This window comes from Aythya fuligula, chromosome 2 (genome assembly GCF_009819795.1).
Source record: "Aythya fuligula isolate bAytFul2 chromosome 2, bAytFul2.pri, whole genome shotgun sequence".
Taxonomy (NCBI): Eukaryota; Metazoa; Chordata; class Aves; order Anseriformes; family Anatidae; genus Aythya; species Aythya fuligula.
Genome location: NC_045560.1, coordinates 110,928,728 through 110,956,463, shown reverse-complemented (window position 1 = coordinate 110,956,463; position 27,736 = coordinate 110,928,728). Strand labels below are relative to the sequence as shown.

The 27,736-nt window shown below is 40.4% G+C and overlaps 1 protein-coding gene across 1 annotated transcript in view; it reads right to left on the bottom strand.

Annotated features, from left to right (window-relative positions):
• LOC116485632 (laminin subunit alpha-3-like) overlaps positions 1-16,907 on the bottom strand; it is a 34,015-nt gene extending 17,108 nt beyond the window's left edge. The window contains exons 1-2 of the mRNA XM_032181123.1: positions 16,857-16,907; positions 5,694-5,846 (exon numbers count right to left, since the gene is read on the bottom strand). Of these exons, the coding sequence (XP_032037014.1) occupies positions 5,694-5,846; positions 16,857-16,907 (204 nt within the window). The remainder of the gene's footprint in view (positions 1-5,693; positions 5,847-16,856) is intronic.
• Between the last annotated feature and the right edge of the window lie 10,829 nt (positions 16,908-27,736).

Sequence of the window (27,736 nt, the reverse complement as noted above, 5' to 3'; positions counted from 1 at the left end):
TCTCGTAAGCGTGAGCAAAATAGAAGCGTTGAATTCCATTCCCACTGTGCTTCCTCACTGCTGAAGAACTGAAACCTGAAACATGCTCACTTACCCATCCGTGTCACCCTGGACTACAACCTTTCATACACATTTAAAGAAAACTGTGCCCAAAATGAAGACACGCAATAGTATTCTGTGTAGCACAGCTGAATCAGCACGCGGTGCCCTTCGAACACCTGTATGCCAGATCTGCTGCGCAGCTGTGCAATTGATTTAAGCCCGTGACTACTCAATGCGTGTGAAGCTGAAGGAGGCAAACATGTGCATTAAATCAGGAAAGCACTCTTCTACCAGGCCTGCCACTAATTAAGGCACTGCCTCACAGCACCACACTTGGCATACTTCCATGGAAACCACAAAAGAAAAAAAAAAAAAATGTACGTCAACTTCAAACTACTGATGCACACGAAAGCCTTCAATTCTTGTGCATTCTCCTTCCATCTCATAGTTTTAAATGCTGCTCAGGTTTGCACGATTGTATTCAGAAAGTAGAAGGAAATAAGTCTTGAGGAGTGCTAAAAATACAACAAAGCAGTAAAAATAACCATTCTTTTGTTTTTTGTTGCAAATATCTAATAGAATTTATCCACACACAAAAAAGAAATAATTGCAGACCAAGCAATAAAAATATAATTAAATGAAGTAAAAATCCCATGATCATGGTTAAAACAAAAGGCTTTTATGGCTTTTATTTATTCTTGTTGCAAAGGGGTCAGCACCTCCTTTCTTCAGTAACCTCTCAGTAGGGCTTGAGGCATCCTTAGAGACCCAGAGACCTACTAGTCACTTCCATCACGATTTAGCAACCCCCAGCCATAGATTTTTGCAGACAAAACTGTAATACAAAAAAAGTTAACTAGAGAGAACTGAACCAGACTTTTTGGTGGTTACCACCTGGAAAAGTAGCTATGGTAAAGGTGCAGTGAAAAGCCCGTGTGCACAGTGTGTGAGAGGCATTAGATCTGTACCATTTAATCCCAAACACGTAAACGCAGCAGTGCTAACGTTACATACACAGGTGACTGGAGAAGCTCATACGACTTCTTTGTTTAACCAGCCACTGACACCGAGAAGCTACGCTTGTATTTAGTTATCCACGTGTCTGTGAACATGCCTGGCTGACACAGCTGAGATGTTAAGCCCTTTCTCTATGGCAGTCAACGTGCAGGACCAGAAGGGAAAAGTTCTCGATGTTTCACAGGCAGTATTCTGGAAAGAACACTTTCGGAAATGAAAGGGTGGTCTATTGTCCAGGTTCTTGGTCTTTCTGCCAAGACTGCAGGCAAATACATCAACGATTGTCAGCTACAATCCTGAAATTTCTCATGCAGCCACTTTTCCATTGGGAATTGGACAAAGACCAACTCAATGCTCATAATTATTTCTTACATTGGGCCTATTTCTTCAAAGAACACTGAAGTTATTCATACGGGAGAGGATTTGTATGGTCCAGACCTCAGTTGTCCATGAGATAAACATCCCCTTATGAGGGCTGCAGTGCAAAGTACAAAGAACACAGTAGGACTGTCAGCACTAGAAGAAAACATGGGGAAGTGTGGAGGGCTGAAGGCTATCGTGAAGGCTATTTTACTATGTTGAGATGAAAAGTGAGGTAGTTAGGGCAACACATCACAGATGAAGGTAACGTGTAGGAATGGACATACAGAGGAAGGTGGGAAAAGGAGACTTCAGACACTGAGGGAGTGAGATCAATGAGTGGGAACAAAGATCTTCCTAAGAGGATGCTGAAGAAGAACCAGAGGAAGATGGTGTCAGGAAATCTAAGGAGAGCAGGCCTTCAAATATCTTTCTGTAGGCTCTAGGAATAAAATCTCTCAATACCAAATACACACATTAATACAAGCATAAAAACAAAAAATCCGGCCATTCAAAATGTCTTAATTAAATCTGTAAGAAAACACAACACATTGACTACTTCTTAAAGCACAACATATGAGCAAGAAATGGTTTATTTAGGGTGTTTCCCTGATTAAATCTGGCAACTGGGCTAAGAATATACTTGTAGTGGGAATGAGGAATAAATGGAGCATGTTCCTGTACATGTTTACATGCTTTAATTGGCAGATGATATAAAAGCATCAAGTCTTCCACAGGCCATACTACTAATCTTAAAATTATGTTTCAGTTTCCCTCTCTCCCTACAGAAAGTAATTTATTTTTCATCATGCTATCCTGAACCTTCATCTTCTACATCTAAACACAGAGTTCAGAAAAATAGCTGGGGGAGTATTGGTGCAATATTTGCTGAGCATTAAGGAAGCCAAAGATGAGGGCACACCTGCTAAAGACAGGCAATCCAAAGAGTCAGGGGATCAGCAACGAGGTTCAGTCAAACAGTCTGCATTCAAAAGATTAAAATATATTGAAAACTATGTTGGGAAAATCTGGGCCAATTAAAGGTCTCCATTTGATCCAAATATTTGAAACAAGTCAGGAATAGCCACAGCATAAGTAGGTATGTTAACAGAATGGAGAGAATGCCCCAGGGATCAACATTATAATTATTATTCAGAAGGGCTGTGATTGATTAGAATTATAACTGTAGTAGAGTTATAAGGCAGAAAGGGACATAAAGCAGAGCTTTTGCTTTAAAGTTTTTGCTTTTTCTCATATTACAAAGTACAACAGAGTGAACATTTTTTTAACATAAAGATTTAAGATCCTGAAGAAATTTTGACTGTCAAAATCATCCCCAGTTCTTGTGAAACAGGATCAGCAGCGGGTGGGTGTTCTAACGCCAGTTTAATGAGCTCTCAAACTTTCATCATGGTGCAACTACTCAATTAAATATTGTCTTCAGAATACTGACAAAAGGCTCCACTGGGACTTACACTCTGAGTCTTAAAGATATAATGGCAGGAACACAGCAAATAAAAACCTTCTGGCATTCTGCTTCCTCTAATTGTGATTATTTGATGACCAATTTACAACTCAATCATTGCTTTTCTGCACACATACGTACCTTACTCTGTCCTATTTTGCATATACATCAAAATGTGAAAGTATTTCCATATTTTGTTTGAAGAAGGTGTCTTATGTTAAAATAAAGAATATGACAAACAAGCAGTGAGGAAAACTACATTTCTGATATCTTCCCAGTATTATTGCATGTTGTTCCGCAGGGTATTTAGGCACAAACCTGATTTTAAGCACATTCATTTTTCTTTATGGAAAAAAAAGCCTTATTTCAGTTCATTTAACAGCCAACTGCACTCTGAAAGTGTTTGTCTGTCTTTCTTGACTACTGAGAAAGTCTGCATGACTAACTGAGTAAGCTCTTAGTTTTTAGGTCCCTGAAATAAGGTAAGGTGAGTTGAGGTCTCAGTGTTTACTTGTTCACTTCAATAGACTTACTCTGTCACAGTATTTACTTTTCTTTTTTATGATTAGTATTGTGCATTACAGAATGAATTTGGGATGGGAGAATACCAGGCAAAATGTCAAAAGTGAATCTCAGGTTCAAACACATCCTGAAACCAAGGTTTAACTGACTGAACACAGATACAAGATTATGTCTGTTTGCTTTTCCCTTCACAAACACAAACAAATGAAAAAAAAAAAAAGCACCACACACAGAGAAAACCTAACAAACCATCCACCCTCATTCATCCACCAAATAAAATGATCCCTTCTTGATCACAAGTCCTGAAGTCATTTTGACCTGTGTCTTGGATTTCCTTCATTTCACAGTAAGGGAGTTCAGAGTAACCTTTCCAAGTGGTACCAGAGTAAAGAGAAAGACACAGCCTCCTGCTGAGAAATCTTTTAATAACTAATAACTAAGAACCAGCACATAGCTGGTCTCCAATGAGTCCCATGAGAAGAGGGCACTCAGTCCACATCCTTCCTCTGAAGGAAGGAGATTTCTCAGAAGTTTACTCAACCCATAACAGATTAAGTGCCTGTCAGTAGCTCCTCCAAAGAAGCTAACAAACACACGGTGGTAACAGTAGTGATGGATGGAGCAGCTTCACGGGTGTTACACAAGGTTTTGATGATGATATTCCGGTGTTGGTCACAAATACGCTGGATTATACTGCAAGGCAAATTACAGACTTTAGTCTGCAACCTAATTCTGTCTTACCGAGACCATCAAGGAAGCAAGCAGCTCAAAATGAAAGATCTGCTTTACTGGAAGGTGATTGTCTGTCCATGCCTATTCATAGCGGCACCATGCTCTGCATGCCCAGCCTGAAAGCCACACTTCTCTACAATTCACTGGGAGTGAATGGCTAAGCGACTCAATTTATGGGAGCAAGAAGTCTCAGGGGATGCAATGCCTCTCCACAGTGCATTTTATCAGAAAGAGTGCGTTTTTACCAGAGAGAGATCACACCATTGTGTGCTAGGCTAGTGTGAATACTATGGCCTAAAAATTAAACGGCTTAGACATAACTCCTTTTTTCATGGTACAGTGGAAAAACAGCAAACACGCATGGCATTCATTTAAACAATAAAACGTAGATTCAATTATCACAACAGTTCAGTTTAACTACTGAAATTCTCCATTTCCATCTAGAGTTATCTAGTATTTCTGCACTGCTGGAACACTAGATTAAAAAACAATACAGAATGAAAATATCCTCAAAATGAGATGCATTCCAGCCATGTGAGGCATAGGAGCATTAAAACCCTATGTAGTGGAAGAGGCAGAATTATTTGCACCTGAATCCCCAACAAAACAGCAGCTAAGTCTCAAAGATACTTTTTTCCTTTGTTATTGTTTTTTTTCTTTATTATCCTCTTGCTATTAACTAAATTGAAAGCCAATTTAAAAAAATAATCTTGGCCTATGTATCACTAGTGTCAGTAAACAGTTACCACTGTCCAAAAAAAAACATTTATATATATATATATATATATTATTGGAGGCTGCAATACACATGTATTTATAGGCATACATTTTCAGCTGGTGTAAAATTGCAGAGCATAACTAATTTTGCTGGATCAGTGCCCAATTAGGGCAGCTGAGAATCCAGCCCTGTGACTTAAAAGCTACAGTTACAGATGCAGAGGCTTTACTGTTATCTATTTGCCTATCACCTGCAGAAGAAATACGGGTGATCATGTTACTGTCATCTCACTAATTCCTATTACACTGTTTTTGCTGACCCTTCTTTTTTAGGTCATGTTATCAATATTATCCTGTCTACCTTGAAGATCTTGCTGGATGACAGAGGAACCAGAAGGATCCTCGAGGCAAAAGCAGACTTCAAACATTATTCTCAAGATGTGTACAGGGAAAGTGATTGTGAAATCTCTCTGTACAGACCCATGGAAAAGGAGAATATGAAATGTAAGGCACAGCCCTGGTTTCAACTGGGCAATTCCCTCTATAACCTCTGGTTAACAAGTTACAATGCTTGTGAAAGAAAGCACAGTCACTGAATCAGGATGATACCTGTGGCAAAAACACACATCATTACAATTTCCAAGGAAGATAATCACTATAATAACGTTAAATCAGTTAACAAGGAAAAAAAAAATGTAATATAAAACAGACAAAAAAAAGTATGGGGTTGAAAGTTAAAATAAGTAGTTCAAACATCCCTCCCAATTGCAAAGCTTTTATACAGAGGCAAGAAATGATCAAACCAAATCAAAATGATCAAAACAGCTCACGCACTCACCTGTCCCAGATCTAAAGTGACATTGACTTCGTTGTATTTTAAACCCATAGACAGAGGAGGACTTTGCCACCAACGCTCCGTTCCATCAATCGCATTAGTTATGGGGTGAGCTTTTCTGGGATCAGCAGCATTGCAATAATCACAAAATTGTCCCTGAAACACAGTTAATTTAGAAGATGGCATCAGTTGAAATCTTATGCACTGCAGATGCATGATGAGATGCCGATCAGAGCTTTGACTAAAAATGGAGTTAAATTTTACTTCTCTATAGTGCATTTTTTTTTTTTGTATAATGATTCCCCTTGTAATTAATATACACACTTATACCCTGAAACACACACAATTCTATCTTACAAAATAGAATTCAGAAATCTCTTTAAGAAAAGATTTATTGTAGTTTTCCTTCTCAATACGTTTACTGATACCTTGCTGCAATTACCCTTACGACTTCTGCAGGCACGTCCATGGGAAATTGATGCAACAAAGATTCTTAGAGCTGGATTAAGACCAATACAAAAATTACCCTCTGTTCTCTTAAAGACTGTGAAACATCAGCACATGCACACGGAAGACCGGCAGTAACAAAACCATAAAAAACACTCATCTACTTTTGGATGTGTAAGATTGGTGTTATAATTTTATAACAAGGATTTGTTTCTTTTTCCATGCTATTGAAGTACATTCTGAAAAAGAAACTTCTGAAAAATACATACCCATGGAAAATGCAATGGGTTACACAGAGTATTCCCTTTAAGGACAATGAAAGAATCCCATTAAATCTTCATTTGCAGAAGTCACTACCCAATTTTCAGTCCACAATTAAAGCCACATTCTGGAAATGCTCTGAAAATCTCTCTTTGACAGTTTCTAAAGATCTTTGTACTGTTGCAAATAATAACAATGAATAAGCTTCATGAAACCAAATTGTCTTTTTATTTGGCATCTTGGCTTGCCCCACAGCGGTATTTTTATCTTCAAGAAAATGCATTTTAACTGTCTACTAAGATTAGCGTTGAAGTATTGAAATTAGTTATTAAGCAATCTTTTTACTGTCCCATTCACATCTTATTCCAGTCACTGGGTGTAAGTGATTGATGTGATAAACCATGCCAGGTACAGATCTTTGTAGAACCCCAATAGAAAAATGACATTTTCATTACATGGAACTACCCTCTTAATAGGTTCTTCATTAAGGTGCTTAATCCATTCAGCCTGCGAGGTGCTGACCCTGTATTGGATCTGTGTTTTAAGTAAGGTGATATGTCATATTTAAACCATTTCTTTTATAAACTAAAGAGAAAAAAAGAAAAATCAAAGAAGAAAAAAAAGTCATCTTTTGTTGTTTCCACAACCCATGTCTCTTGGCATCAAGTATATTCCTATCTCTGAAGTATTAACAATCCTGTATAGGTATAAATTTGTTTGCCACTGCTGTCACACTAACCAGTGCAAACTAACTTCAGCAGTCACACTTGTCCCCTTTTAATACAGGAATGACATTAGGGCTCTCTCATTCTTGCTGGATACACTCTTGTAGATCCTCACTTGGTGAATCTAAGATGTTTCTCTCTAGCAGAATCTGTTTAACCTCTTCCATAGTTACTAATGGTTTGCAAACTACATCATTCTCATGTGATACAATCGCATCCTCTTGTGTCTTTGAAATTAAAAACATGGATGTTCACTGAATATTTCTGCATAAGTTGTAACTATTTCAGTATCTGCACGTAGCAGCGGTTCTGTCCTCATCCTGCTCCTCTGGCAAGCCCAGAAGATGCTGTTGTTGCCTGAAGACGTGACCACCGTTAGTTGTTCTGAATTAGCACTGCAGTTGTCAACCTGGCTGAGGGTTAAGAATTCAACAAGTTATTTACAGACTTAGTAAATCCATACCTACACAGGTTGGTTAACTACGTCAGGGGATCAAGCTATAACACGGCTCTCCTCCAGCTCTGTCAGAGAAGGTGACTTGGCTGATTTTTGTACAAACAGCTACAATAGGCCAGGATACTTGGGTTCTGACACAGCTGACACCACCTCAGGCTGTGCTAGCTACTGGCAACGTTGCCAGTTGCTGCAACGAGGACCCAGCACACTGGGTCACAATCTGCAGCATCAATACACCGAGCAATTAAACTGTGCAGTTACAGCTGCCACCACATCAGAGCATCTTTATAGGTAATATTTCCTGACAGATGCATGCTTGAAGTGGAGTTCCAACACAGGGAAGCTTGTGGTGTTGTAATACCTAAATAGTTTTGCAGCACGCATGAAACATGGTCTTTAGATCTCAATTCACATTCACAAGGATCTGGCTGGAAATATACAGGAAACAGTTGCTGCCACAGCAGTTTCAGCTCCAATCTGGCAACAGCCCCGCAGAAAGGCAGAATGAACAGAAAACAATGAGGAATATTGAACACAAGCGTTACATTTCCATACACCTATGTTATTTCAGTATTCCAGAGCACCTGATCTGAACTCAAGACACCACCTTTTTCTTTTCGGACCCATAATTCAAAGAATTTCATTGCAACTGGAGTTTCAGTTATTTAAAGTACATTCCAGCAAACCTGCCAAAAAGACAGAAAAAAAAAAAAAAAAAAAAAAAAAAGGAAAGAAAAGAAAATAAGTTATTGGATTGAGCGGCCTTCCCTGCTTCCCACTGGCAGTACCTGCAGGCACGCCACCCCCAGCCTGTCTGCCATGGGACACGCTGCAATTCCTGGAGGCCGGGCATCCTGCCATCTTTTGATTTTGGCTGCAGTTCATCACCCAGGCAGGTGTGCATCCGCTGGTGACCTTGCTACCCTCCTTTCCCTCGGTTCTCCTGAGCAGGGGAAAAAAACTGAGACTGCATAAAGCAGTGGGGATCTAAGACATCGATGAAAATGCCTCCTCACCTGTAAATTACAGACAGCTAGAACGACGAAGGACTTGTTCACACGTTAGTAGCTAGAAGATCTGCACCCACTGGCAAGGCAAGGCAGGTATGCAGTTAAACTTTAATTCACACCCGCACACCACTGTGGACAGATCTGCAGGCAAAACCAGGCATGTCATTTATCTGTCAGGGTTGCCAACATATTTTGCACGGCAGTGCATCTGTTCACTCAACACTGCTCTTATTAAGCCATGGCCCCGCTCGCCAATGTGCTAAACAAGGGAAACAAGCTGCTCTTCCACAGTGTACGTCCAAGGTACGTCACAAGCCTCAGGCTGCACCTGGAGGCTGAGCTGTACCTGCAGGGACTGCCCACCCTACCTGTCAGCTCCTGGAAGGGCTTTAATGAATGCTCCCCCTGGATTTTCTGGGGACAACAGGCTTCACCGGTGGACATATCAAACAACAAGCTGAACAAAAGAGGTTGATGAAAAAGTAGAAGTGAAGCTGGGGCTGCTCTTCTTCTCCTTGCCTTATTTTAAGTGCTTGTGACAGCACCGCAACAGAGCCACGTGCTCCCTTCACAAAAAGGGCAAGCACCCTCTGCACCTTCTGGTTTCCCTCCTGGCAGCACAACAGCCACCATCCAGCTGTGGATACTCTCCAAAAGTGAGTGACTCAAGCACATAGTGCAGCTTTAACTTGGAACTGGCCTGACAGTGGCTATTAGATCCATCACTGCCACCTTGCGTAAAAGCCATCTGACCCCCTATCAAACTTCTAAGAAACAACACATGAATGATTACGTTGATCTAAATCCTTCAAGATAAGCTCAGCTTCTGCAAGAATTTAATGCATGTCTGGCCAGTTTTTCACCAAAGAAGAAAAAAAAAAAAAAAAAAAAAAAAAGATTCTCTTATTTACAGTGTCTTTGAACTTGAGAGGTGGAGTGGCTTGATAATATGCACATTGTGCTGCTATCACATTTTCCATGGCTGGATTTCCCTGGCCTTCAGAAAGAATTTTCCAAGCCTTCTCAAGCCACAACAACTACTGGTAAACTACAGAAGTATTCATGTTATGTATTTCAATGGGGCTTTGTTAAAACTGGAGGGAGATACTGCTGCATCCACATTTACACAACCGCTTCAGGAGGCGCACCAGGCTTCCTTGTGCCAGGGCTGAGCCGTCAGCAGTCCTAGGAACGTGAATCAGGAATGAACCATAACTGCTTCTAACCCGGGACCTGTAAGGCAAATATTTAACAAGAGGAACTCTCCCCTTGCCAGCCTCTTCCCACATACAGAAAACCCTCGTTTCCAACTGGATGTTAGTATAAAGGGAACAATTAGAAAAACAATCAATGGCAATGCATCACACTGCATGCCTTGTTCCACTTGTTTGACCTGTTAATCCCATATTTATTGCTGATTTTTGTTATACTGTGTTTTCTGTTATTCTAAAGCATGTTCGTATGAGATCTTACTGCCGCAGTGGGCTATAGCGTGTGCTGCTGAGAAAGCAGCAGAGGTTATTAGGCTTGCTAGTACCTAAAACAGCCATACCAGCAGGTGAATTTCAAACACAGAAGTGCTCAATGTGTAGGGACAGATGCCTAAACTTCAGAGACATGGTAGAAGCAGAGGAGCAAGCAGTTTCCCTGCTCACAGCAACGTCGCTTTGTAACCTTAGCTGAAGCATTTAACACCTGCAGCCCTGTTTTACTAACAGGAAATCTGCATTACTCCACCTGTAAGCATCTCCAAAGCACACTCAGCTTGCTGTGACGGAGGGCACTACACAGATGTAAGGTAAATGGAGATGTTGTGTGAGGCAGGGGAAGAATTACAGAGGATTTGGGCACTGAGCACCTTGCTGTGTGGCAGTGCCGAGCCTTCCAAGCACTCTCCCCTCTCTTGCGCACCTGTCCCTGCTACCAAACAAGAAGGAAAAGCTGGAAGCTCTTCTGAGACCAGATCTCGAGGGTTATTTCACTGTTAAAACACACAAATGCCTCTGAAGTCTTGGAAACGCTAACCCTTCTCCCAGGACACCGAGTTAGATGTGGATTCTTTCTGTATCGCCTGGAGTCACGAAGCGGACCTTAAATCTTTCAAAATCCCCCTCAAAGTGCGGTTTCATCCCGCCTGTCTCCCCCTCCCACCAAGCAGAGCACAAACAGCAGAGCTCGGGGAGGTCGGAGGCTGTAGGAAAGCCTCCCTACCCCTCCGTGCTCTGTCGGAGCCGACTCTGACCACCAGCCCCAGCACACCACGGAGCTCGTGGTGTGCACAGAAAAAAAGCTCAAAACACACTTCTATCAGCCTTTCGCGAGGATTTTCGCTTTTCCTCGCGGCATGACTGGAGACGCCAGCCACCGTCCCCATCCTCACAGCCCCTACCTCCCTCCCGCGAGCCGCCGGGGCTGCGGGCAGGGTCGGCGGCGCCACCGCCCGTCTCGGTCCCCCACCATCGCCCCTCTCGGTCCCATTACCCCTCTCCTGTCCCCACCGTCGCCCCTCTCGGTCCCCACACGCTACCTGGATGGCACGGCCCAGCGGGGCGGCGGCGGGGCCCCCCACCAGCTTGCAGTACAGCTCCGGCCGCCCGCCAGCACCGCCACCACCACCACCACCACCACCACCCGCCTTCTTCTCCTCCTCCTCCTCTTCTTCCTCCTCCTTCTCCCCGCAGGTGGCCGTGGCCCAGATGCCGGCCGTCTCGGCCAGGTTGAAATAAGGCGGGTGGAGGCTGAGCCCCAGGGAGCCGGGGGGCTCCGTCTGCGCCGGGCAGAGGGCGAAGAGGGGCGGGAGGAGCGCCCAGAGGAGCCGCCGCCGCGCCGCGGCCATCGTGAGCCCGGCTCTGCCCTCGCCGCCCCGAAGGCGGCCCTATAGCTGCGGCGGGCCGGGGCTGCAGCGGTGTGCGGGGCGGGGAGAGCCGCGAACACACCCCCGCTGAGGCCAAAAGCCCCAAAAGCCCCGGGAGAGAGCGGAGATCCCGGGCACGGGGCGAGGGCGAGGGCTCTCAGGGCTGGTGGGGTCGGGGCCAGGTGCGAGCCCCGCCGCCATGTTGAGGGGTGGCCCCCTCAGTGCGTCTGGGGGTGGTTTGGTTAAGGGACTGCGGGGAAATCTGCGGGCATCCCAGCCCCGTAAGCCCTGCCGTGTGATATAAATAAAATCAAGGTTTTCGCAAAAGGTGTGCTGCTGGGGACAGCGACAGGACCCGAGGGAACGGCGTGGAGCTGGGACAGGGGAGGGTCAGGCTGGGGGTTAGGGAAAGGGCCTGCACCCAGAGGTGGTCGGGCACTGGGACAGGCTCCCAGGGCAGTGGTCATGGCACTGAGCCTGTCAGACGTAAGTATTTGGATAACACTCTCAGACACATGGTCTGATTTTTTGGGTGGTGCTGTGTGGAGCCAGGAGCTGGACTCACTGTCCTTGTGGGTCCTTCCAACTTGGTATATTCTACGATTCCATGCTTCTACCTACAGGTCACCAGGATGGCACACGGCCAAGCTCCATGTGCCAGGGTTGTGCTGCTCGGCCGGGGCAGACAATGAACCTGCTGTCTTTTTGAAGGTGTTTGGCACAGGCTTTGGATAACACAGAAGGAGGGTTGAGGCAGGAGAATGAGAGCTATGAACTAAGACACTCGTATCAGGAGCTACGCTGCTTCACAGCATTGCTATCTGAAGCTTCATACCCATTCGCGTTTCCTCCCCCATGCACAGTCACACATCCACTGCTCAGTTTTCTTAATAAAATTTGCAGGATTCAGACACAAAGATATGCTTAGATACGCATACCTCTAATATTTTAATAGTGATTCATGTGAGTAGCAAAGTACTTAGTAACTTTATGGTCCTTGATACATGCCAAATAGCACTAGCAAGGGAGATTCCTGGTATAATATTTCAGGAAGTACCAACCACAAGCTATTGATTCGGTCTGCAAGTAAATATCACAATCCCTAGTCTTGTGTCACTATGGCTTTAGCACACCATAGAGAGGCATTTTTGGAAGCAATTTTTGTGTCCTCCTTGGGAAGAGTTGTTTTCCATAAATGCTGCATACTGCCAATTTAAATGTATCAGGGTTGGGTATTCTATCCATAAATTCTTCCAATTTCTGGAGCAACTTGAAAATATACTTCTTTTCCAACTGTGGTGTTGTGGAAAGGAAATTATCTGATTGCACATATCACTTCCTACAATATTTAATACTTCATAAAAACTATGAGAGGTGTGAATACAAATAAGTAATACCATCTTCAAATATTCTACTGAACAAAAATTCTATTGAACAAAATGCTACATTATAATATAAAATTTACACAGGTCTTTTAAAACCTGTTAAATAATAAGGGATCTAGAGTATATCGTTTTTTACAAATGGAGAAACAGAAGTGTCTGATATAAGTGGCCTTTAAGTTCAAGGCAAGCATGCTCTTACAAAGGCCTTCTATCCATTAACTTGCTGAGTGCTCTTGTCCTCTTTATTCTTAGAGAAATTAAATCAAATTGAATGAAAGCTGAGCAGAGCACGTTCCTGGTGGAAAATAAACAGTTGGGCACTTTAAGGAAAATGCACTATAAAGTACAATATTAAGAGGAACCAATTAAGATTATAATTATGCAGGTTACAGAATCATCACAGACTCTTTCTGAGTAGTCAGATCACCTCCAGGCTGGGCATTCATCTAGCAGTCTCTGAAAGATGTTGCTTCTGTATATACCCAATAAGCCATGAAGTATTTTCTCCTTTTCATCCAAAAAGAAAGTGATTGTTTTGCACATCATGTGAAGAAAGCTTACGCCAGTTATGCAGTACATTCCTACAAATTAGACTCCTGTGATGGGATTGTTGTTGTTATTGAAAAGGATTCTTTTGATATGAATGTTTCAAACTGAAATAACTGCAACAGAAGTAACTTGTATTTTCTTTGGACACATTTCTTGCACAGAACCCTGCCTATTCTCTTCATACACGTGCAGGGATTGTGAATAGCACCTCTGTGTTTTGAGTTTTTAATTCTTCTCTAGCACCTCTGTCCCTGGTCTCCAAAATAAGCACTTAGGAAGAGTTGTCTAATAAATATAAACCTAGAATAAGAATAAGAATAGCATAAACCAGGTGATTCCGCTATATTTGATAAAGCTTTCAAAATGCAGAATGAAATGTGAAAGTAGAGAAAATAACTGCTTAAACTAAGAATCTATGTTCTGTATCTACTAGAGTCTGTTTTACACTTTCTTTGATTGCATTTGTATAGAATATAACACCTTACAACTTTTCCTGGTACAGTTTTGTGGGTAGTTCAGGTAAGGAATCTAGATTCAGGAGATTCTTTACAATTTTACTTTAAAGAAAAGATTCTTGTAAGCTGTTTGCTACATTGCACAGCATAAAAGGCAGCGCTTCCTCACAAGAGGTGCTCTTTCCTAAACAGGGAGTATCAGTTAATTTATTGGGGAGTATTTGCATTAAAAACAAAAACAACAACAACAACAAAAAAGGCTTATATGAGCAGGAACCCAACACTTTAATACCATCATGACATGTTCTTGAATATGCTTTCTTAAAAACATGAATGAAACTTTACAAACACTCAGAAGATAAACCTATCAAATAGAGAAAGAGAGAAAGAAGTTCTCCTATTTCTTTGCTCATAAAATTATGCGCATTTTGCTTCATATATAGCTAAATTTAAAGAGATTTTGCTGGCCTTGCAGGTGATTTTTCTGTACTTTTGTTAAACACTTATGCCAAACAAACATATCTTATTCAATGTGTTTTCTAGAACTGGAGCATTTGAAATGTCACAGTTTAGATTTTGTTGAGAAATCCATAGAACTACCTAAAGATGTGGGAAGATTTTAGGAAAAATGTTATAGTAACTTTTGCTTTTGACTCAAAGCGGATGGAAAAAGTGTTTATAGTGTCATGGGTACTGAATAACTGGGTAACATAGGTTACATGGGTACTGAATAACTTGATCTTAATAAAAAGTCAGCAACCAAAAATTTCAAACAGAGACTTGGAGTTATGTCAAGCCGAAGTATGTGAGGAAGCAGACAGGAGAAGACATGTGGATGTATGTATAGAGATGGTAATGGCTGAGTGACTTGTTCCTTGCAGATGGACAACTGAGAACTAGTCCTCTTGTTCTGATAGTATTGTGCAGGCTGTGGTATGGCCATGTGCAGCCATGAGTCTAGCCTGACTTCTGCAGGGCTTTGGGACCACAGGTAGAGTGAGGACTGGTTCCCAGTGAAAGTATAGAGGAGGGAGAAACTTTTCCTTGAATGTAAATCTCAAAATTTATGAATTCCATTTCTCTTTAAAAAATAAAAAATAAATAAATAAAAATAAAAAATAAAAAATTTGAACCAAATCCAAGGCTGGCAGAAATTCACAGGAAAGCACTTACTAACGTATTTGATCTTATTATCTGTATCTAGCACAGAACTTCATCCTGTTAAAAAGGTCAATATCAATAATTCATGGTATACTACTTTATCTTCCCTTCGTGTCATCTTTTCATTGTAATTACAAGTTCCAGAAACTCAGATAAGAATTTATTAGCTGGCAGCTTTCAGGAATCAGCATTTGTAAGACAGTGGCCCTCAGCAGAAAATACTCTCCTCCAGCTGCCTGCCCTTTTCTCCCTCCCAGCAAGTCCTCTCCTCCTGTTTCCTTCAGCATTTATAAGGTTTGCTTTCCTTGTTTCTTCCTATCTGCAAGGAGTAGACTTTGTTACTTGACAGATGTCAAGCACTTTATTGAATAAATGTTAGCAATTGGAAGTGTTTCTGGATCTGTATTATTTTAATGTAAACAGATTATGTTACATTAGTAGGCATTTATGCTACTATGATCAGAGATCATTCTTCGTGTTCACATTTTCTACTTCGAAAGATGTTCATTTAGGAATGGGTTTAAAATTTCGAGTCAAGAATGTTTGCTCCAAAATTGCAGATATAGTTTCTCTGTTTCATTCTCTTAGTGACACGTGCAATATAGCACATGACATTTCATACTGCCTCATCTCAACTCATACTATTCAAGACTTGGCACATGCAGTTCACAAACCAGAAAGCTGCAGAGAAAATGGGAGATGGTGAAAAAATATTCTCAGGGACTAATACTAATAGTAATATTTAACTCCTACCGTGATATGATTTAAGAGAAAAATTAGAAGATGGAACCAAGTACTGTGGAACTTAAGGCACAGCAAAACTAGTGTGGTAGAGAGTTTGTAACCTGTACTATGTGAGCTGCACAAGTCAGTGAAAAAGATAGGAATGAAACCTAAGATTCATGTGTAGGCACCACATTTACAATTGTACATTGCCACACCAGATGTTGTAGGAATTCACTCTGTGAGATAATGAATCAATATGCTTAAAGTCTCTCAGATCAGATAGAACCGAGTAAGTACTGAGTGATCATTGAAGATTTAGTTGTGCATCTCGTCCCTCCATAGCAGTTTCATATCTGGCATTTATGTTGAGGCCAATCCTAAAGATTTAATAGGTGGAAGAGTCTTCCTCCAAAGTAGGAGCTCTCTCAATACTCTCTCTCAGTACTCTCTCATACTGGAGCTCTCTCAACTCTTTCAAAGTTTTAATCAGTTAAACATATTTGTAGCCTAGAGTGTAAATATAGAACCATAACACTACAAGCTCAGATTAGGCTTCTTACATTTATCAAGGAAGTAAGTCGTTTATTATGCTCTGGGATAAATATTTATGCATGATTATTAGTCAGTTCATGTCTATAAGTAAACTTTCAGTAGTTTAATAAAAGCATTTTGCAGTACACCTAGACTAAAAAAAGGATTGTCTGTACTCGCTCTGTCTTAATAGCAAAATTGTGCTTTTATGACCTGGCAAGTCCTCTGCGTTCACTGGATTTCATCAAGAAAAATGCATTCTGTTAAGGTCATTTTGGCCTCCACTTTTCTGATGACATGATTTTTTCCATCTTGCAGAAATTTCTTGTATACCACAGTATTTGAGGACCCTTCCATATCACTTTGAAAAAGAAAAGTTATCCCCTTATAGTTGGGATAATGAAGCACACAGAAGCTGGGACCCACACCTGAAAATGCTCTTAAGTCAGTAGAGACGGTTTAGATGCCTACAGTTCTTGGTGTAATCCAGAATTGAATTGTTAAGAATTGCACTTTCAGTTTGGTCCTGTTGGTAAGTCTCCTTGTGTCTGCTGTGTCTACTAGATCTTATTCTCCATCCAATTGGAGGTTCTTTTATTCCTCACCTGATTCAGGTATCTCAGTTGACACTCTTTCAGCTTTTTCATGATTGGCATTTCGTTGTTTTGTGGTTTGCATAATGTTGTAATACTGTCAGGTTGTGCTTGTTGTACTGTAGCTTAGTGGCTAACATTTTTCTTAGCATATCTCTACAACTTAATATTTTCCTCTGCCAGCCAGCAATCTCATGTACCAAGATTTTCTTGCACATTCAGCTTCTTGAGTTTACTTGATATATTCTTGTCATAGAGAGCTACTGTGAATTCCTCGGTTTCCAGCGGGGCACTCCCTTGCTTGCAACATCCACAGCCACATTCTCATCATAGCTCAACCCTGAACCATTAAACTCTTGTGTAGACTTAAAATAGTACCAAGGCTGTTTTCTCACTGTCTTGAGTGAAGCATGTTGTATTTTGGCTCACTCAAACCACCATCTTCTGAAGTAGATCTTGATTAGTCTAGACAGTTCAGTGATGCTTGACTGAAATGGAGACTTTCTTGATGACCTGCAACTCAATACTATTATGCTCCTCTAACGGATGATATCTCAGTGCATGTCTTTGACAGATCACACAAATTCAGGATTCAGCATGCCAGCTGAATTAATACCTTTTCCAAGTCTGTGACATGTGAGTGCAATTTTTTTTGTATCTTCTGTTCTCTCTTGGAATGTTCTAGCCACAAATATCTTTGTAGCATGCACTCATGACACAATGGGATTGTGGACAAAAGACATAAAAATAGGTAAGTGTCTGATGCAAGACTTAGGTTTGGTATTTTACAGTCTTTTATTGATAGAAGTACTAAACCAAAAGAGAATGGAAAGTGAATGTTAGTACCTTAAAAGACCTTTTTCGTTTAGGAGGAGGCAAATTGCATTTTCAAGCCAAAAACATAAATCTGTAGAAGTCATGCCATTCTCTGTCTTAAGCTTTATATGTTCAGTCACTCAGTACACTAAGGTCTAAGACAACCCTGGAAATAAGACAGAACATCTTTGCCATATGGTTCTAAAGAAGACCTTAAGAGGATCACATTTTGGGGCATACAAGAAAAGGTACAGATAATTTAAGAATCCCTAAGGAAATTACATTTCATGATTCTCCATTAAGTCAACTATAGATCCTGACATTAAAATCCATCCACATTATTGTTTTACTTTGTAATGGATTTCCATTTTACTCTTGACTTTCTGTACTTTTTTATAGAGTTGTGTAACTAAGAACTCAAACAAGTACAGTTCAAGAACATTAAGATGTACTTTTTGTTTACTTCTGGAGGTTGGAAGAGATAGTGAATATAGAACAAATCTCCCATGAAAGTGTTGAAAATTTAATGGAGAATACCATTGATATGTTTCATTAAGCACAATTATAGATTTCCATAGCACAGATATAATACACCACCAAAATTATCCGTGGAAGATTTATAACTCTTGTAAATCTCCATTTTTTTTTTCATTAATAACAATTGGTTTTAGCCAAATTAATTATCAGGCACTTTGTTAGGAGATAAGATCGTGCTACTCTAATATTATTTTGTGGTTTGGGCAGCTTATCATTCAGTTGTAGTCCTTTGGTTCTTTAGCTAAGTTCTTTTGATTAGTGGACTGATATTTTGACCAGCAGGGCATTAAACAGAGAAATTGAATAGACTGAGCTCTAGCCAGTAACTCAGCAAATTTTGTACCTGACAATGGAAGTAGTGTATAAAGACAATTCCTATCAAATTTACTTATGCCCTGTCATCCTTACCTTCTACCTGTTATCCTCAGTTCCTTCCTCTGAGGACTTCTGCTCTCTCAAAGTGAAGACAAAACCAATCCACCAGGTCAGTTTTATGGAATGTGATAGACTGCTGAGGACACTCAGAGATGTCACAGTGTCTGGACCCTGAAACTTACTCTCTTTAATGGTTTCCATTGTACAAGCAAGGTTTTGGAACAGGCAAGAAATACCCAAACTGATACTGTTCTGCCAGTCAGAATCTCTCACGTGAATGGGAAGGCAAGCATCTTAAGCTTCAGTGCTAACTGCAGAGGAGTCTTGGGTTCTTGTGCAGCACTAATGAGGTCATCTCCTCCCTCTCATTGAAGAATCTGTTTATTTAGGCTAGGGATGGTAATTAGAATTTGGCCCAATTTCTTATATTTACTCTTATTTCTATCTTTGTTAGTGAACATATGCAAAACTTTGCTTACAAGAATAGAAGCTGCTTATATTCTGTGAAAAAAAAAATAAGCAAACCTTTGATAATCTGCTGGTTTTTCTGCCCATTGAAGCACAGAGCATGTCATGTATTGTTCTCACAGTCCTGTGATATGCATGTTCTCAGACCCATGTCATTTCCCACATGAGTTACGTGCAATAATGCACAAGCAATGCCCAGGAAAAATGGCCATGATGTGATTTTATTTGAAGATGCCTTTATATTTCAAGAACTTCACTGTCCATCTCATTCATATTCTCCATGGTCTCAGCCTGCAGTTTGCATTATCTGCACTAGTATCAGGCAATAGTTAAGTGCTGTGCATGGAGTTAGAAAGCCTGCAGACACAAAGCACCTGAATGCAGGCTCCCTGGCTTCTCTCTGGCTGAGCAGATGGAAGATGGATAAACAGTTAACTTCCGACTGAGTCATAAAATCAATATATACAGAGGATAAGTAGGGAAAGGAAAAGGAAATGATAGCTGAAGAAAACATGCAGTCACAATCTGCACACAGTGTCAGTGCCCTGAAGCAGTAAAACTTCAGGAGGGCAAAATTCCAGCTTGGGGAGGTGAAGGATAAAAAATGTTAAAGCATGATGTACCTCTATAGATGTTAACATACAAGTAAACTTTAAGTTCAGCTGTTTGAAAGCTGAAATGCGTTTGTCAATGAGTGAACAAGGGAGGATGGTGCTTTCTACCAGATGGAAAATTGGTCTTAGCTGGTAGTTGAGTTCCATGACAAGTTGCCTCATCTTTGTAGCTAAAAGCATTCATTTGCTAGGAACAAATGGAAAAGAGGAAACAAAAGAGCAAATGCATTGAAACGCTCGAATGAAGATTTGTGGAAATTGTTCTGTACTACTTATTCAAGGACAATGCTAACTTGTTTTTAATTCCTAGGTCGTTAAGCCAGACATCAGGTAGAAGGTCCATGTGTAGGAAGTTCAATAATGCTCTTGTGGTTCCTAGAACCTGTGTCCTTGCACTGGCTTATATCAGCAAATTTTATATGAAATAATGATCTGTCACAGAAGGCCTCAGCAGAAGGGCCATGGAGTGAAAAGGAAAATTCAAGGTAGTAGCTCCTTAAAAGGACGAATGCATATGGTTATGAACATGTTGGGTAAACTATTTCTATTATTAGATAAACTTTTCCTTTTCCAGGTTCAGTTCTGTAAATTCTCTATTCTATTTTTATATGGTTTGCAGGATGCATAAATATTTGATACAGTTTGCCAGCAAAGTCTGCAGGTTTAGGTTCTACAGTAATTTTTACTATTTCTCATGCTATTACTCTTCTTTTCTAAGAGTATCTCTGAAAATAAAGACTAACTCAAAGTACATTGTTTATGTGATAGTTTTAATAGAATGGGTCTGCATTTTTATAAATATTATGGAAAAAAGAAATACCCCATGTATCAGGTTATGCTACAGTTTAGCAAAGGAAAAACAAATGTAAACAATCAGCTGGATGGAAAATCTTTTGCTTTATTTACTGCTTTATCAAAGTTACTGATGGTTTAAATGCATTTCCTTGAACAAGAAAAAATTAAATTAACTAACAGTGCATTTTTGTGAGACATTTTATTTGTAGAACATTTATAATTTCTGTCTTTTTTGGAAAGAGGTAGATTAATTACAATCTTATACTGTGAGAAGCTATATTTCAGTTAAATTCTCTTAAAATTTTAGTATTTCACAGATATCACCTGCACAGTCGTAGAGGGAACTACAAGACTTTTCAGTCTACTAGAAGTAACAACTTTAGGTAATGCCAAAGATACAATATACTTTTAAACAATAATAACATGCTGAAAAGATCACACAATTTCAGCATTAACTTAACAAGTACTTGCTACAGTCTTTCTAGGCTATTTTTTTTCATGATTTAGACTCAGAAATATCTTGAATAACTACTTTGTTTCTTTTATGAATGCATAAAGATAAAATGTTTGATGATATACTGACTTTCTGCAACTCTGAAATGACAGACCAATCATTCATTTCTTATACTGTTCAGGGCATCGTTCTCTGTACAGGCATTCATCAGTCTGAACTTGGACTAAACATTTAAAACTGCAGCACAGAGCTCCATCACCTGTGTGAAAGGAATAATTTGTAGCACTTGCTTCTCTCATGGGCCAGCCAGTGTGAGGAAACTTTTTGGGCAGCAGTTTGCAGATTTAGAATCATAAAATAGTTTGGGTTGGAAGGGGCCTTGAAGATCACCTAGTTTCAACCCCGTGCCATGTGCAAGGGACACCTCCCACCAGATCAGGTTGTTCAGGGTCTTGCCCAACCTGGCTTTGAACACCTCCAGGGATGGGGCATCCACAACTTCCCTAGACAACCTGTGCCAGTGCCTCACCACTCTCTGAGTGAAAAATTTCTTCCTAATGTCTAATCTAAATCTATTCTCTTAGCAAGGTAGAAATAGATTTTTTTTTTTCCAATGGGCAGTGCTATTTAACAGGTACAAACTTCTAGCTGTTACACTTCTCCATTCCCAGTTCTGTTTGTGAAGTACTCAAATTAAATATGTCCTTGCACTGCCTAATCACAGAGATGTAATGTGTATCTTCATGGCATATCTTAGACAAAGAGCTGCAATGTGAATTTGTGGTTTCTTTACAGCACACAACCTTCTTAATTATACACAGCATAATATTTGCTTCTCAAACACAAAAAAGGACTCCAGTTAAGCAGCCTGAGCTGCAGTCAGTGGAGAGAACATGTAGAGAGCACTGTGCACCTAGAGTTTGGCTTTGGGACTGAAAGAAGAGCAAACTTCAAAAATGTTACATGGAATATATGCTGATTACTTCTTTTTTTTTTTTTTTTTTTTTTTTTTTCCCAAAAATTTATATTTCAGCCAAATGCAGAACCTAATTCTGATCCTTCTATGAACTTGTTATGTGAGCTAGGAAAAAAATGTTCTTTCCTTTATTTAGCCTCCCAACTTGTAAAATGGAGATAACAGTATGACTATGTATGTTTGTATATATATATAAAAATCTTTATAGCAAAAGTGCAATATACAAATTGAAGACTATAGTGTGTCTGATAATCATAAAATTGTCAGTCACTGTATCCGTTGGATTCATTTTCTCTGAATTTTTCAGTATTTCATTTTCAGATTAAATTAGGTTATTTGTACATCAAAGGTGCCAACAAAACCAGGTAAGATTCCTTAAAGAATCACCCGTAAGTGCTTGCCAAAATCTCAAATCAGTCTCATAAAAGAGGTACAAATATACTGGAAATGAGTTACAACATGAATCAATCTGATGCAGTCCTGTGAATAAGCTGAATAAGTTGACAATTTGAGCAAATTGTCATTATGTGACAGAACTTCCTGACTGCAGTGTCTCAAGTATCAGATCTTCTTGAAATTACGTATTTTGAAATCTTTGTCCATAGGGTGTTAGCAAGATTAACATTTTCACTTGAAATGAATGTCATATTTCTGTTCCTGTATAGATGGAATTAGGTGATTGCATACCACCTCTGTGGCAAGGCTGTGAGGCACCTAGTATGCATGTGTGCCTGTGAAATGTTCATGCATGTATATTCTTGTTTTTATTATCTATGACTTCTTCTATCCACAGGTGAAGGCTGGAAGTAAAATATCTGTTCATTTAACCAATTTAGAAACCTTTCACAGACCTTTCACTATTCCTATTTTTGGAGTACTTCTCCAAAATATAGTAAATGAAAGTTGGGATAATAATATTATATTGCGCTCAATATTCACCTCATAATGTTGTAGCATTTTGAAAAAATAAAAAGTTAGCTAATTACATAAGCGCTTATCCATTTGAGATGTGCAGCTGTTCTTATCTCTGGTTGTTCAAGTGTCTCGAGATAAATTGTGCTATTCTCATTTTGAAAAGGAAGCCCATATCTTCAACACTAAGTGCCTGTGAAGGAGCCAAAGGACATTAAAAGCTGCAATCAAGAAGTAGTTCAGGAGTCCCTTTGGACACAATAATACTCCCAGGTGATATAGCACGCTGGTTTAGGAGTGATTAATACTCGCAGGCAGAGGATGGGCATGCCCAGGCACTCAAGGATGTATCACTCTTGCTGCACAGGTACAAGCCAATGCCACAAGCTGTGCTGAGTAGATACAGCATGCCTAGAAAGTATTACATTTCTTGTGCATGCTCTGTAACATGCATTTGCCTATGCACAGTGCATCTTGAACAGGTTGAGATCACAGTGCCTGAGTAGAGTGTCAATAGAGCACACATACAATAAGTCTATGGTAAATCACAGTGGGCAGGCTTAGGATTTGTTTGTTTGTTTGTTTGTTTGTTTTGTTTGATTGTTGTTTTTTTTTTTTCCAATTTATAGTTACTGCAGGACACCTATAAATCTTGGGCAAATACGGAGACTTCCCAAATTCTTACTGTATGAGAGAACACGCAGAGGGAAAGGGGAAGGACCAGTGGCACCAGGCTTTGGCTTCTGCTTAGGAAGGGGGCTGGGCCAACATAGCTGTACCAGCCAGAGTATTATAAGGTCTTTCTTCTGCACCAAAGACTTCTGCATTATAGTGTAGAGATATCTAAGCTGGTTATGGCAGTAGTATCAATCTACTTTGCAAAAGCAGGCTGTCTGCTTTGCTAGTAGTGCAGACTAACAGGAGTTGGTCTGTAGAGCAAACGGTGCTGAAGACCTGAAGCCCATACTTTAAACATTTCATGTTGTGGTGTGTTTTCATGTTTGTTTGTTTGTTTTCTTAAATTCAGATTATCTGTCATTCAGTCTCAGGACATGAATACCCACTTGCAGCTGCAGTTGGCTAAGTCTGCTCCTGTAGAAATTCTTCGAGTTTGGTTCAGAAAATTGATCGAGTTTGCATACAGCAAGATCACAGCAAGAACAACAGTACAATAAAGGGACTCAATCAGGGCGTTCATTTCAGAAGCATATTCCTGATCCAGACTAAAACACTAACGTAGACGTTGGCAGAGAGATCAGCGTGGACTGATTTATCTTGCCAAGCAGTTGGACTTGTAGGGTCTGCACAGACCTTCAGGCTAGCACGGCAGATCTGCTGCTGCTGTCCAAACTGGCAAGCTCTGTTCTCTCCACAGTGCACCGCAGGCTTTAGCCAAGATAGAAACTGATTTTAGCAGCATAAATGGCCCAAAAGTCAGGGAAAGAGAAAGACGTTTTAGAGCTGCTGTCTTACTGCTTGCCAATATTGAATCTTGCTGGTGAAAACTGATGTACAAAAACCATAGATTGATGCTTTCAAAAGTAACCTTTGTCCTGTGTGTCCTGTATAAGGCAAGAGAATGTAAGGAAGCCTCAGAAGATATTTTTGAAGATTTTGGCACAAAAGTCTTGCTCAAGTCTACGTGGGAGGTCATAGGCAGAAACACACAACAGTCCTCTAGGAGGTGATGATTCATGTTTTTAAAACTGCTCTGAGACAGCAAAAGTAGAGAATGTATAACTTTAATAAAATAGAAATACAATTTGTTCTTCACTGTGGTGTTACCTTTCTATCCAGCATAGTCAAGAATTTGACTATGTTGCAGCCTTTAAAAATATTTTTGTTGTTAACTGAGTTGAATTAGGCTTTTGTAAGCCTAATTCAAAATTTGTAATGGAAACTGCTGAAGATTGTTCCAATTTAAATTTTAAATTACCTTCTTCATCTTTGGATCAAGTAATTTCTTTCTGGAAAAGCATATAAACGTATTTACATTTTTTGAACATTTAAATAACTAAATAGTCATGGAAGTACATGTCACAAGAAATAAGACAATGCAGACACAGCTGAAATCAGCAACATATGAAGACCTTCACCTTTGTTAAAACTTTAGAAAAGAATAGGCTACAGTCAGACAGTAAATGTCACAGGCTTCCATCAGTGTTTTTTACACAAATGATACTGAAAGCAAACACATGAACTTTATAGTCATACTGCCGTACAGGAAAGAGGAAAAGCTCTGGAGTCTAGAAGGTGACAATCAAATTCAGCCATAGCTTGTTAAGATGGGGGCAGAATCCCATGTTACAGCTCATGGAAGTTAAAACACATACATTAGCCACCATACTCTGCCGAAATAGATTTGTTTACTTACACAACAAGCAATCATATTGTTCTTCACCGATATTTCTAAGCATGTATTTGCTTGTTGGTATCTATTTTTAAGCAAATAGAAGAAAATGTGTATGTTTGCATAAGGGCTTGTAGATGTCTGGATGAAGATCTCCAAATGAATGTTTTGACTAACCCTAAATCTGTGCCACCTCTTTTAGCTCTTCATATATAGGTGTGCCTGAGCTGTTCTGGCTTAGGAAAGGTTTGCTTACGACTTACACGGAATGGGTGAATCAGCTTTTAAAGACATTGCTTTCATTTGTTCCATCAGTTAATTTTAGATACCCCTTGGATTTGTACAAAACAACATGACTAAGGATATTTGTAATAGTCATTGTGATGAAACATGTGGCAGGCATGCAGCCTACTGCCCTGCAGATGAATTGTGCCAAACAGGTAACAAATCCCAACCGGTTCAAACATCTTGCAATTTGAGATGTCCTGCCAAGAATCAAGAATGGGGGAGATGTGGGTAGTGCAACTGCATAGCCCTGAGATACTGTAGTATCACTGCTAGACCATAAACTTTGCACTGAGTTTGCAAGGCCCCAGAACTGCTGGACTTGCTCTGCTAAGACTTTTATTGACCTTCCCACAACTTTGTTTTACACAGTTTAGCTCTAACAGTAATTCTTCTAGTTGGCCAGGTGTCTATGAGCAATTTGATTTACTTTTGCTTATCTTTGTATAGCACCACCGTGGCTTTACAGCTCTAACACAATGAGACAGAGTAGAGACATGCAGGTCCAGTATGATAACAGAGGCCCTGACCAGTGGAGACACTGGATATGTGGTAGCTGAATATGGACATGGGATAATAAGAGATGGGACACAAGCCTGGCACTGGTGCCCCCTCAGCCACAAACAACTTGCCAATACTCAGGTGCAGAAATGCAGACCTGGAGATGGACAAAAATAGATGTAGGAACTGTCAAAACCAAAAAACCTAACAAATATAAAAGCCAACATGAGTTTGGTTGGAATGTGGAGCTGCAGACCAGTGAAGAAAGAGCAGGATGTAAAAGTGTTAGCAAGCATGACCCTGTGCAGAGCCTAGAAGGAGAGAGAAGAAGCCATCAGCATGCACATCGTATTCCCCACAGTAAGGGCAGCTGACAGCTCACCATTACATCCCAGGCCAGCACCACCAGAATGAAACCCCCAGCTTCAGGACCTAGCAGAGCAGGGAAAAGTGAGGATAAATGATATCAGGAAAAGGGGTAGAAACTAGGAAGTGTGAATAACAGTTTTAACTGTAGTATTATTAATACTGATTTTTTTTTCCACATAGACTTATTTTTTTTATTGCATCTTCTGTAGTCACAGACCACACACAATTGAAAATAATTTCAGCTTTTGTGGGCAAATTGAGAAAGGCACTTCAAAATTTGTCCCTTGTTGGCTAAAATGAGTACAGACAAAGAAAAGAAAAGAAAAATCAATGCCTGCACTGCATTAGTCTCCTATTTTGTCATTCGTCCAGAGAATTTTGTTTTTTCTTTGTCAGAAAATTTAACATTCTGGCTGACGAATGTTAAATGGTTGGCATGTTACTCATGATAGATTGGATAAATACAGGGATTTTCCAGGGGTGAGGCAGGGAGCGTGCACAGATTACTAATATTTTCCTCTAACAGTGGGCAAGTAGAGCTGTGCAACTGGATCAGAGCAAGGATGACTCTTAACTATGCAATCTGCTGAGTTATTCAGTATTTTTAAATTTTGGGAACAATCAGAATGATTGATCACGTTTGCATGATCTGCTCAGTAATTAGGCTAGGTTCACACCAGGCCATACAGTCTAAAAAGAGCTTATGCTATTGGCAGCTCTCATCTGCTCGCCTACAGTTTGTTTTACTGTATGCACAGAATTTTGCCCCAGGAAAAAAATCTGCAGCAAACCCTCTGTTTGCAGATTTGTAGAATAAACTCCTTGGATCTTAGTGCAAGCATATTCTCTCAATGCACACGCGCGATTTTCTTGTGAATGGCATTTATGTGTGTACATCAAAAGAAGAAAATCCCTAAGGGCTCTGTTTAAACCAACAATAGCCGAGAAATTCAGGAATCTCCCACCAGAGCATGCCCTGTTTTGCCTACTTTGTATCACGCAGGCTTTGAATGAGGTCTGTGGCAGCCAGGCGAAACAGGACACGCACCGGCTTTCTGCTCGCTCGCTCGCACAGACTTAAAATTAAGCCATCAGGAATTTATGGGCTGTCTAATGGGAGCACATCACCCATGCAGGGTAGTGTTGGTGCTACAGGGGTGCTATAGGGGACGCTCACCATTGTGTGCCCCATCCATGGGGGGGACGGGGGGAGGGCTTGCGTTTTGGGATGGTACAAGGGGATGGTGTGTGGGCCAATTAAAAAATCACCATCATCATCACCATAAAAAAAAAAAAAAAAAAAATCACCACCACCCATCAGTCTTTAAACGGGACTGATGGCAAGAAACTCCTGAGCATCCAAACCTGCAGGAGGGAGGGAAGGGGGGAAGGAAGAAAGGAAGGAGGAAAGGAGGGAGGGAGGGAGAGAGGGAAGGAGAG